At 65.2% G+C, this 11,236-nt stretch overlaps 2 protein-coding genes across 12 annotated transcripts in view; one reads left to right on the plus strand and one right to left on the minus strand.

Moving 5' to 3' along the window:
- Positions 1-9,295, plus strand: part of TSC2 (TSC complex subunit 2) — a 41,838-nt gene extending 32,543 nt beyond the window's left edge. For 5 of the 11 annotated variants that reach the window (XM_032145328.2, XM_032145329.2, XM_058434185.1 and 2 more), the window contains 13 exons: positions 238-450; positions 1,638-1,841; positions 2,454-2,522; positions 3,729-3,850; positions 4,262-4,749; positions 4,988-5,063; positions 5,268-5,360; positions 6,212-6,398; positions 6,746-6,885; positions 7,840-7,918; positions 8,058-8,149; positions 8,237-8,335; positions 8,456-8,751. In XM_032145328.2, the coding sequence (XP_032001219.1) occupies positions 238-450; positions 1,638-1,841; positions 2,454-2,522; positions 3,729-3,850; positions 4,262-4,749; positions 4,988-5,063; positions 5,268-5,360; positions 6,212-6,398; positions 6,746-6,885; positions 7,840-7,918; positions 8,058-8,149; positions 8,237-8,335; positions 8,456-8,620 (2,027 nt within the window). In that variant the 3' untranslated portion in view covers positions 8,621-8,751. Of the gene's footprint in view, positions 1-237; positions 451-1,637; positions 1,842-2,453; positions 2,523-3,728; positions 3,851-4,261; positions 4,750-4,987; positions 5,064-5,267; positions 5,361-6,211; positions 6,399-6,745; positions 6,886-7,839; positions 7,919-8,057; positions 8,150-8,236; positions 8,336-8,455 lie in introns of those variants that run through there. The other 6 variants (XM_058434184.1, XM_058434187.1, XM_058434188.1 and 3 more) reach the window with 4 other exon arrangements.
- PKD1 (polycystin 1, transient receptor potential channel interacting) overlaps positions 8,711-11,236 on the minus strand; it is a 52,500-nt gene continuing 49,974 nt past the window's right edge. The window contains exons 42-45 of the mRNA XM_058433943.1: positions 10,888-11,178; positions 10,678-10,812; positions 10,294-10,599; positions 8,711-10,203 (exon numbers count right to left, since the gene is read on the minus strand). Of these exons, the coding sequence (XP_058289926.1) occupies positions 9,736-10,203; positions 10,294-10,599; positions 10,678-10,812; positions 10,888-11,178 (1,200 nt within the window). The 3' untranslated portion in view covers positions 8,711-9,735. The remainder of the gene's footprint in view (positions 10,204-10,293; positions 10,600-10,677; positions 10,813-10,887; positions 11,179-11,236) is intronic.

The following is an 11,236-nucleotide window of genomic DNA, read 5'->3' on the forward strand; positions in this document are numbered from 1 at the left end:
GGGTTTTCAGCCCGGCTCCGTCCTGGAGCCCCTCTTTGCTCCAGCGAGCTGTGGTCTGACTGCAGGACAGGTTCTGGGTCCTTCCCTGTGGCCCTGGGTCCACTGAGGCCAGCGCTGTGGTGGGCTGTGCCCCGAGGGCAGAGCTGCACCCTCTGGCTCCCTGTAGCACTAGCCTTCCAGGCCGGGGGCAGCATTTAGCTTTAGCTGGTGGTCACCCGTCCTCTGCCTCCTCTTCAGGGGGCCATGGTCTTCGAGTTGGTGCCCTGGACGTGCCGGCCTCCCAGCTCCTGGGCAGTGCCACCTCTTCAGGACCACGGACTGCGCCAGCCGCGAAGCCTGAGAAGGCCTCAGCTGGCACCCGGGTTCCTGTGCAGGAGAAGACGAACCTGGCGGCCTGTGTGCCCCTGCTGACCCAGGGCTGGGCGGAGATCCTGGTCCGGAGGCCCACAGGTACTGGGTGGGGCTGGCGTGAGCCCCACCCCTCTGCCAGTCACCCACAGAGCTGTGCACACTCAGGCGATTGCAGACTTGGCCCTCTTGGGGTATTTTGGGGTAACTTTTTTTTTTCTTTTTTTTTTTTTTGAGACAGTCTCGCTCTGTTGCCCAGGCCGGAGTGCAGTGGCGCGATCTCTGCTCACTGCGAGTTCCACCTCCCAGGTTCACGCCATTCTCCTGCCTCAGCCTCCCGAGTAGCTGGGACCACAGGCACCCGCCACCGCGCCCGGCCAGTTTTTTTGTATTTCTAGTAGAGATGGGGTTTCACTGTGTTAGCCAGGATGATCTTGATCTCCTGACCTCGTGATCCGCCTGCCTCGGCCTCCCAAAGTGCTGGGATTACAGGCGTGAGCCACCGTGCTGGGCCCTTTGGGGGTAACTTTTAAGTCTCCAGAGGTGAGCTGTGAGGGGCGATCCAGGTGGCCGAGATGGGGCAGGGGCCTGTGGCGAACCAAGTGGCTTCCACGGCAGAGAGTTGCCCTCCCTGCCTGGAGGCTGGAAGTCTGAGATCAAGGTGCTCCTCGGCAGGACGTGCTCCTCAGAGGCCTCAGTCCTTGGCACGCAGACGGTTTTTTCCCCATATCCTCACAGGGTCTTTCCTGGGTGTCTACGTGTTAATCTCCTCTTAGGAGGAAACCAGTCGTGGCTTAGGGTCCACTCTGGTGCCTTGCTAGCCTTAATTACCTTTCTGAAACCCACTCTCTGGAGACAGTCCTGTTCTGAGTTTCTGGGGTTGGGACTAAAGCACACCAACGTGGGGGCACAGCTCAGCCTGTTCCCAGGGGCAGGGGGAGCCTCCACAGAGGCCCAGAGCCCAGGGGCGCCTGGGTGTGCTGTGGCTGAGGGGTTCTAGGAGTAGGGTTTCCAGCCCTCGTGGAGGCCTTGGGTCCAGACTGTGAGGCTGTGGGCTGGAGGCTGCCGCTCCGAGGTGCCTGGCCGAGCCTGGCTTCGGGGCAGGGGCTGATGGGGGCAGCAGGGTGGGTGGCCGCCAGAGCAGCGCTGGCTCCGACATGGTGGTCCTGAGGATTGTGGGAGGGAGCATCGGGGCAAAGCCAGGGCCCAGGCCAGGAAGCCTCCCAGGGGGCCAGGGATGGGTAAGCGGAGGCGCTGGCCTCAGGCCAAAGGTGCTGCCGCCTCCGCAGGGAACACCAGCTGGCTGATGAGCCTGGAGAACCCGCTCAGCCCTTTCTCCTCGGACATCAACAACATGCCCCTGCAGGAACTGTCCAACGCCCTCATGGCGGCAGAGCGCTTCAAGGAGCACCGGGACACAGCTCTGTACAAGTCACTGTCGGTGCCGGCGGCCAGCACTGCCAAACCCCCTCCTCTGCCTCGCTCCAACACAGGTGAGTGGCATGGCAGACCTTGGCACGGGCTCTGCTCCCCCTGGCCTGGTGCTCCTGGTGGTGGCGACGTGGCTCTTCTCTGCTGAGGGCGCCCACACGGCTGAGAGTGGTCCCTGGCCTGCCTCAGCACCATCGTCCTCCGGCGTTTGGGAGGTGCCTGCCCTGCTCAGGAAGTTGGAGCTGGCAGCGTCAGAAGCAGTAGGGGGCCCTGTGGAGTTTCTGCCCAGCACCCTCTGTGGGGGTCCAGCACTGCGGGCTCCAGGTGGCTCTGTGGCAGCCTCCCTCCCTGCCTGGGCCCGGGGTTGGACCCCTGAGCCCGCCTGCGCACTCTCGGCCCCCACCCCACTCAGCACTATGCTTCTCGCCAGACCCTCTGGCTCTTCCCTGTGGCTGCAGATGGCACTTAGCGGCCTAGGACGTGTATTCACGGGAGGAGGGAGGCAGTGCCCTCCTCAGGTCTGCCCGAGCAGCTTGTAGCGCTGGGCCCCGTGCGCGCCCCTGCTGGCCGCTGGCCCTGCCCTCTCTCCTCTGCAGGCACGGGGCCTGTGCTCTCTGCTCGACCTGTGTGTAGCCCCTCCTGCTGACGTGGCCGCACACGGGCTTCCCTTGCAGTGGCCTCTTTCTCCTCCCTGTACCAGTCCAGCTGCCAAGGACAGCTGCACAGGAGCGTTTCCTGGGCAGGTATTGGCGCGCCTCTCAAAGGGAAGCGGTTCGCTGCAGAGCGCCACTCTGCCTCATAGATGCTGTGCTCATCGCCTCATCCGCCCACCCCCATGGTCCGTCTGCCTCCATTGCCCTGGGGAGCAGGTCCCGACTCGCGTGAGGACGTCTGTGCAGAATGCCTTGGCTTGGCCAGCGGGATCCCCTTGACTTGGTCCCTTTGTGGCTGAGCCCTGTTCCCGCGCTGTGCAAGCACTCCCGGCCCAGCTTCAGGCCTGCGGGGTGGGGGTGGCCTAAGTCTCCATGGTGACATCAGCTGAGCTGCAGACTCTGATGGGTGGCAGCTGTTTAGGGGGAAGCCCGCCCCTGGGCCTCTGCCGAGCTGGCCTTGCCCTGGCCTATGGTGGCTCCCCTGGCCTCTGGAACCCACAGATGGGGCTGCCTCACGTCCCACGTTGACCAAGGGCCTTGCAGACCGACTTCTGCCTGTTGCCCCCAAGCGCTGGTGGGGAGTGCTGTGACCTGCATGGTGCTCCCCCGCCAGGTCTCCACGTGCAGACAGGAGCTGGTTTGGAAGGGCTGCGTGGGACGGGCCCTGGGGCAGCTGACTGCGCGTGTGCAGGGCTGTGTGGGCGCCCCGGGGGCTGTGATGGTCCCCTCTGTTGCTGCTTCTACTTCCTCTCCCCCTGCCCTGCCGTTGGCACAGGAAATGCTGCTTTGGGGCCTCCCACCATCTCTCTTTAGTGTTCCCAGCTGTGAGTCTGGCTTGGAGTTGGAGGGTGAGCCTCTGCTCTTGGGAGCAGGCTCCTAAGTCTGTTTGCAAACAGGGACTTGCCCCAGGTCACGGAGTCTCCACCGCTTTCCTCGGTTACGGAGGGCTGGTTTCAGGCTCCCGCTCTTTCAGAGCTGAGGCCCGTCGGGCGGAGAGTGTCTTGCCCTGCCTACCTGGAGGCACGGGTGGCTGCTGGTGGACACTAGGGTGGGCAGAGCCGATTACCTGCCCAACCCCCGGGAGCTCCTGCAGGAGAGGCCTGTGTCAGGGTCACGCCCAGGCCCTCCCAGCGTCCTCCTTGCCCGCTCAGTGGATGGCAGCAGTAAGCAGAGCCCTGGGGAGGCTCCGCAGGGCTGCTGTCCCTGTGCTCAGGAGAAGGCTGGTTCTCGGAGGCCACGTCAGCGCCAGGGCCTGGCCCAGCCCCACATCCAGCAGCCCCGTCTGTGTCCTCCCAGACTCTGCCGTGGTCATGGAGGAGGGAAGTCCTGGTGAGGTTCCTGTGCCAGTGGAGTCCCCAGGGTTGGAGGACTTTGAGGCAGCGCTAGGCATGGACAGGCGCACGGATGCCTACAGCAGGGTGAGTGTGGCTCAGAACCTGGACCCTCCTGAGCTCGGGGGGTTCCTTCGGGGAGGCAGGGCTCTGCGTGGTTGTGCCTGCACCCAGGGAACTGGCTCTGTGAACTTGGGTGAGATGTTCTTCCACATCCCTCGTGCACAGACGGTCTGCACTTCCCAGCCTTCCACCTGGGCTGGCCCTGGCTGCTGGGCAGCCCGTGGTCTCAGGGGATGTTGATACCTTTGCTCGCGCGGTGTGGGCACAGCTGGTGGCAGTGCTGCTGCGTCACGGGCGGGGGCCATAGCCTGGTGCTCGGGCTGGTCTGCGGCCCCGAGACAGAGGACAGATAGAGCCTCGCCGCCTCCAGGTCAACCCCAGGTGGGCTCGAGGGCGCCACCTGACGGGGGTTCTCTTCGGGATGCTCCTTTCTAGTCATCCTCAGTCTCCAGCCAGGAGGAGAAGTCACTCCACGCGGAGGAGCTGGTTGCCAGGGGCATCCCCATTGAGCGAGCCATCTCCTCGGAGGGTGGCCGGCCCTCTGTGGACCTCTCCTTCCAGCCCTCGCAGCCCCTGAGCAAGTCCAGCTCCTCTCCGGAGCTGCAGAGCCTGCAGGACATCCTCGGGGACCCTGGGGACAAGGCCGACGTGGGCCGACTGAGCCCTGAGGTTAAGGCCCGGTCACAGTCAGGGACCCTGGACGGGGAAAGTGCTGCCTGGTCAGCTTCAGGCGAAGACAGTCGGGGCCAGCCCGAGGGTCCCTTGCCTTCCAGCTCCCCCCGCTCGCCCAGTGGCCTCCGGCCCCGAGGTTACACCATCTCCGACTCGGCCCCATCACGCAGGGGCAAGAGGGTAGAGAAGGATGCCTTTAAGAGCAGAGCCACAGCCTCCAATGCAGAGAAAGTGCCGGGCATCAACCCCAGGTGGGCCTTTTGGTTCCGGGCGGGGCTCCTGACACCTGTCCTGCGGGAACCTGGTGCCTCAGTTGCCCCAGGCTGAGCAGGCTGGGGTAGGGTCCTTGTGGCCTGTGCCCTAAGGCTGGCCGGAGCCCCTGGGAGGGCGGTGGAGTGGGAGATGGCCAGGCTCTGTGTTCCTCCCTGTGGGCTGTGGCTGCCCTGGCCAGGTCCTCACCTGGGTGCCCACCGTCCCCTCCCTGTGCAGTTTCGTGTTCCTGCAGCTCTACCATTCCCCCTTCTTTGGCGACGAGTCAAACAAGCCAATCCTGCTGCCCAATGAGGTAGGCGTGGCCTCCCTCTCCTGTAGTCTGCTGGAGCTGTGTGGCTCGCGTGAATGGTGGGGGGCCCAGCTCTGCTGCTCAGAGCTCAGGCTTGCAGAGGGCTCTGGCCTCAGTTCCCTGTGGCAGCCTGCCGTGACCGGCCTGGGTGGGGTGGCCTCCCGTGGACGGGCATCTGGGGCTCAGGCAGGGTTCTGTGTGCCACAGTCACAGTCCTTCGAGCGGTCGGTGCAGCTCCTCGACCAGATCCCATCATACGACACCCACAAGATCGCCGTCCTGTATGTTGGAGAAGGCCAGGTGAGGCTGCGGGGCTGGCCTGGGTGCCTGGACAGCTGGGCCTCAGCCTGCAGGGGGTGGGAGTCTGGGACCCCCACGCCCCACAGAGCTCAACATTGCTGGGTCCCCTAGAGCATGAAGCGCTCATTGAGCTCCATGCCAGGTGCTGTTCTGAGTGCTGGGGACCCAGGCACGAGTGACAGGTCAGCGTGTGAGCACCCGGCACACCAAGGAGTGGGAAGGACCGGGCGGGTGGCACTGGTCGCAGGGCTAGGGAGGGCGCTGTTGGTCAGTGAGCTGACAGCTGAGCGGTGAGGGAGCGGGCGGGGGAGCCTGCGTAAGGGGTGGGGGCATCCCGCACACCAGCAGCAGGTGCAGAGGCCGGGGCCACCCTACCCAGCTTGAGCGCTGGTGCTGGGCGACCACGGGAGCCGACAGGGTAGGCAGCCTCAGCAGCCTTCATCCCAAGGGAAAGGGCAGGGCCTGGGCTGCTTCTGAGCGGAGGGCATATGGCCTGACTAAGCCGAGTCAGTGAGTCCCTCCCGCTGTGTGGCTCATGGAGGTGGGTGGTGATGGTTCCTGTGGGAGTGGGGTAGGCCCCTGGGGACAGGCTGCTGAGGGCCCAGGGCCCCGGGTGTGCTTTGAGCGTGGAGCTCCCCGATTTTGCTGGCCAGGCACACACGGGGCTGAGGGAAGAGGGAGTCAAGGATGACACCCGGTGTCTGGCCTGGGTGGCTGCTGGAATGGATGGTCCTGTCTGCCTCAGGGATCAGAGTGGGGCTCCTGGCAGAGCCTGCTGGGCACCCCCACCCTCTGCGGGGCAGGGCCCGGCCGGGGAGTGATGCCACCCTGCCTCTCCCCTCTCCCCACAGAGCAACAGCGAGCTCGCCATCCTGTCCAACGAGCATGGCTCCTACAGGTACACGGAGTTCCTGACGGGCCTGGGCCGGCTCATCGAGCTGAAGGACTGCCAGCCGGACAAGGTGTACCTGGGAGGCCTGGATGTGTGTGGTGAGGACGGCCAGTTCACCTACTGCTGGCACGATGACATCATGCAAGGTATGGCCTGGCCCCCACCTGCTCCTGCTGCCCCAGGCCTCGGCACGGCTCCCATCCAGTCCTGCTACTCCACGCCCTGGGGCATGGCCCCGGCACCACCTGCTCCAGCTCCCCATGTCTCAGGTTCCGAGCTTAACAGCATGGGCATGGAGGCAGTGATGGGGCTGGTGGCTTTGCGTCCCAAAGCCCTGCCCCTGGGGAGAGCCGAGGGCCACTGGCCAGACACCAGAGGACGTGGCCTCCACAGGCCCCCACAGCCCCTGGAGGAATCAGGAGGTGCCCCAGTGCAAGGCACAGAGGGCCTCAGCACTGGCCCCACAAACCCATCTGGCCCTGCTCACCCTCAGCCGTCTTCCACATCGCCACCCTGATGCCCACCAAGGACGTGGACAAGCACCGCTGCGACAAGAAGCGCCACCTGGGCAACGACTTTGTGTCCATTGTCTACAATGACTCCGGCGAGGACTTTAAGCTCGGCACCATCAAGGTGAGTGAGGGGCTGTCAGTGAGGCTGGGCCCCAGGCAGGTGCCCACTGCTGTGTCCTGGGTTGGTGGCGGGTCCTTCTCCCTGAGCTTCGGTCACGAGGAACATGAGGAGAGGCCGCATTGCTCAGGGCCCCATGGGCATGAGCTTCAACCCGAGTCTGAGTTTCATCATCTGTGCCGTGGAGCCTGTGGCCCCTGCTGCTGAGTTTTTCTCAGGAGTAACTGCCAAGTGCAGACTGGGTGTGCTGGGTGGGCAGTGTGGTTGGTGCTTCCTGCCTGGCACGGCCCTTGGGCCCCCACAATCTCCCCAGTGGCAGCTGTCAGGCTGCTCGCTTGGTTATTGCCATGCACCACTAGGCAGCAACCAGTGTCACCCTCTTCCTGGAGGTGGGCTGGGTCAGCCAGTGTCACGCAGTGTGGTTCGGGTGAGCCCCAGCATGGCGGGGAGAGCTGGCATGGCCCAGGCAGGGCAGGTGGGCTGGAGGCCTCACTCCAAGGGCCCCAGGATGCTGAGGCAGCCACTGAACCAAAACCCCGGGGCTGCCAGTCAGAGTCCAGGAGGGGCAGGAGCATAGGGGAGGTGGGCTCTGCCAGATGCCAAGACGACCAGTTGGGGGCCACCTGGGAGGCTGAGGTGGTGCTGAGATGGGGTGCACCGCACACTTCATGGCTGGGCGGACAGATTTGGATGTGTGGCTGCAGACACCCTGGGGGCCCCAGTAAGTGGAGGTGCCCTGGCTGTGGCTGCAGCATATGTGGGTGCTGGGCCCAGATGTGCAGGGGGCTTGGCCTGGGGGAGGCCAGACAAACACAGCCCCACTGCCGGAGGGGCAAGTTCAGGGGCAGATGCCGCCCATGGAGCTGACAGGAGTCTAGCAGTGCAACCAGGCAGTGGCCGAGCGTAGCCTTCAGCACATGCTGTGTGCGGGGACGACCCCTTCTCTTGTCTGGGCAGGGCCAGTTCAACTTTGTCCACGTGATCATCACCCCGCTGGACTACGAGTGCAACCTGGTGTCCCTGCAGTGCAGGAAAGGTAGGGCCAGGTGGGGCCTGGCAGCGTGGAAAGGTAGGGCCGGGTGGGGCCCTGCAGTGCAGGAAAGGTAGGGCTGGGTGGAGCCCGGCAGTGTGGCACCAAGGGCCCTGGGCCTGGCATGACCACCAAGTCTCCCCAGACATGGAGGGCCTTGTGGACACCAGCGTGGCCAAGATCGTGTCTGACCGCAACCTGCCCTTCGTGGCCCGCCAGATGGCCCTGCACGCAAATGTGAGTGGGGGTGGGTCCAGGCATGAGCTGGTGGGACAGGCCAAGGTGCCACCTGATAGTGAGTTCACCCCCTGCCTACGTCCCCAGATGGCCTCACAGGTACACCATAGCCGCTCTAACCCCACCGACATCTACCCCTCCAAGTGGATTGCCCGGCTCCGCCACATTAAGAGGCTCCGCCAGCGGGTAGGGAAGATGGGGCTCCCTCAGCGGGGTGTGCTGGCTGCCCAGGCTGTGGGGCGGGTGTGTGGGCAGAGCAGCTGCCACGCCTCCCAGACTTGCTGCCCGAGCTGCCTCTACCTTCAGATCTGCGAGGAAGCCGCCTCCTCCAACCCCAGCCTGCCTCTGGTGCACCCCCCGTCCCATACCAAAGCCCCTGCACAGACTCCAGCCGAGCCCACACCTGGCTATGAGATGGGCCAGCGGAAGCGCCTCATCTCCTCCGTGGAGGACTTCACCGAGTTTGTGTGAGGCCAGGGCCCTCCCTGCTGCGCTGGCCTTGGATGGTATTGCGTGTCAGTGAAATAAAGTCCTGGCCCCGGTGCACAGACAGGCACAGACTGCAGTCAGACAGCTCTTTTATTGACTTTGTCTGCTTGGTGCGGGGGTGGGGGGGGGGGGGGGGGGGGGGGTGTCGAGGCTCTAGCAGCGGCTGTGCCCACAGAAGTGGTACACAGAAGCAGGCGCAGCCAGCTCCGAGGGCCTTGGGGCTGCCTGGGCCACACGCGCGCACACACACACGCACACACGTTCACCTTCCTCCACCCTGGGAGCCAGCCCCCAGGAGGAATCTTTTCCTCTAACCACCCTGGGGTTCTCTGACATGCCTAGTCCTGCTCCTCACCCAGACCCGATGCCAGCAGGCCTGGGCGCTGCTCTCTTGCTACCTGGCCTGGGGCAAGGGAGGATGACAAGGCCTCTGGGGTGATGAGTGCCTGGCAGACAGACGACAGCTGTGCCCCCAGCACCGGCCCAAGGCCATGCTCGCATCCAAGCAGCAGCCAGGCTGCCGTAACCCCGCCACACCTACCAAGCGCAGACAGGTGTTGGGGGAGGCCAGCTCTGGGCGCAGGCCCCTCAGCCCTAGTGAAAATAGTGACATACAAAAATATATACATTTTAACGCCATATAAATTACTGACACAAGACACAGACACACAGACAGTGCAGGGAGTACGGTAGGAACGGGAGAGGTAATAACTTAGGGGCAGGGTGGCGGCGGTGCAGGCTAACCCTCCCTGAAGCCAGCAGCCTTAGCAATGGGGGACATCTGCCCAGGGGGTGGGGCCGGGCACAGCCCGCTGTACCTGAGGACTCGGGGAAATAAATTAGCATCTCAGAGGCTGGAAACCGTCCAATACTGCTGTGTCCTCCCCAAGGGAGCCGGGGAGGGGACCCTGGGTCCTGGTTGGCCACACAGCCTCTTTAAAGTGCTGAAGCCCACAGGCAGACAAGACGCCCCTGCCTGCTCTCTGGGGAACCTGCGTGCAGCCATTCTGCCTGGCCAGAGGCCCTGAAGGTGGCAGAAGGTAATACTGAGCGGTGTCCACTCTGACTCCACAGCCCACCCCCGCCAGGGAGAGGGCCTAAGTGCTGCTGGGGTGCACCTTGTTCTTGGCCCGCAGGGGTGTCCTGCTGGGGCCAGTGGCCAGGTCCACACCCCGACTGGCCCGGGCAAGGCGGCTGGGCAGGGCTGGCCGCAGGCCCAGGGACGGGCCACGGGAAGGTCCAGCGGGGGCCCGGCTGCTCCTGCGGCCTTGCAGGCTGTGCAGCTGCTGCTCCAGCTGGTAGACGTCCTCTGTGGCCTGGTTGAGTCGGTCAAACTGGGTGAGCAGGGCCTCGAACACGGCTTGGAGGCGCGAGGGCTCGGGCTCACTCCTTGTCCCCAGCCGGCCCAGGCTCACGCTCAGCCCATCCAGCTGGCTGGAGGAGGTGGAGGGGTGCGAGGCATCGGAGCCAGCGCTGGGTGGGGGCACATCCGGGGATACCTTGGAGCCCCTGGAGGAGCGAGAGGGCAGCGGCTCCATCCCTTCAAAGCGGACTTTGTGGCGGAACTGGGGGCGGCACAGGGGCTCAGTCAGTCCGGCTGCACCCTGGGCAGAGCCCAGGGCGTGTCCCTCTCCCCCCCACTGGGCCGTACCCACCTCCTTGACCTTGCTGAGGCCCATCCAGAGGCGCAGCCTGCGCAGGAACAACTCCACCATCTCGTAGTCCTGGGGCTCCCAGGCCGGCCGGTACAGCTCTCCACGCAGGGCGTGGTAGCGCCAGCGGATAACAACAGCCCCCAGCCGTAGGGCGCCCCACAGCCGCAGCGCCCAGAGCCCCACACACAGCAGGGGTGACAGGTCCCAGGACTCGGCAGGACACAGGGGAGAGAGCCCGGACCCAGGGCACAGCACCAACAGGGCCTGGGCCACGCTCCAGAGGGAGTCCACACAGGAGGACACGAGCTGCGGGGAAGGTGGCACCAGTGAGGACGTGCAGCTGAGCTGAGCTAAGACGCCCTCCCCGGCCGCGCAGTCACCTACCAGGACGGCCAGCTGGGCGTAGGCTACCCCGAGCACCACCAGGCCCAAGGTGACCCCCAGGAGCTCTGGCAGAGCTCGGCATAATGTCTTGCCAAAGACGGACCACTGGCGCACGAAGCGTAGCTGCTGGGCAGCCTGCGAACGAGAAATCTGTCCGCTTGCAGCCCTGGGGTCTGCGCCCAGCCCCGCGCCCACCGGCCCAGCCCTCACCTTGACCAAAAGCAGGAAGAGCAGCGAGGCCGCCAGGCCACGGGCTGCGGAGCTCAGCTGCGCCACCTGGTCGAAGCTAGTGAACCGGCGCGGGCGGCCGCGCACGAAGCGGGTCCACTGGCGGTCGGCGGCACCCAGCTGGGCGAGGCGTACCAGTGCCGTGGCCGCCGTCAGTGCCACCAGCAGCCACCGCGCCCAGGCTTTGGGCCGCAGCACGCGCCAGCGCCCTTCCCTGTGCCAAGTACGGGCCTCGGCCACGGCGAAGTGCAGCGCGAACAGCAGCAGGCACACCTGTGGGGGTCGGGGTCAGGAGGGCGGGCGGGGCGCTGCGAAGGCGGGGCCCTGCGGG

The sequence above is a fragment of the Hylobates moloch genome, unplaced genomic scaffold, assembly GCF_009828535.3.
Source record: "Hylobates moloch isolate HMO894 unplaced genomic scaffold, HMol_V3 SCAFFOLD_23, whole genome shotgun sequence".
NCBI classification, from domain to species: domain Eukaryota; kingdom Metazoa; phylum Chordata; class Mammalia; order Primates; family Hylobatidae; genus Hylobates; species Hylobates moloch.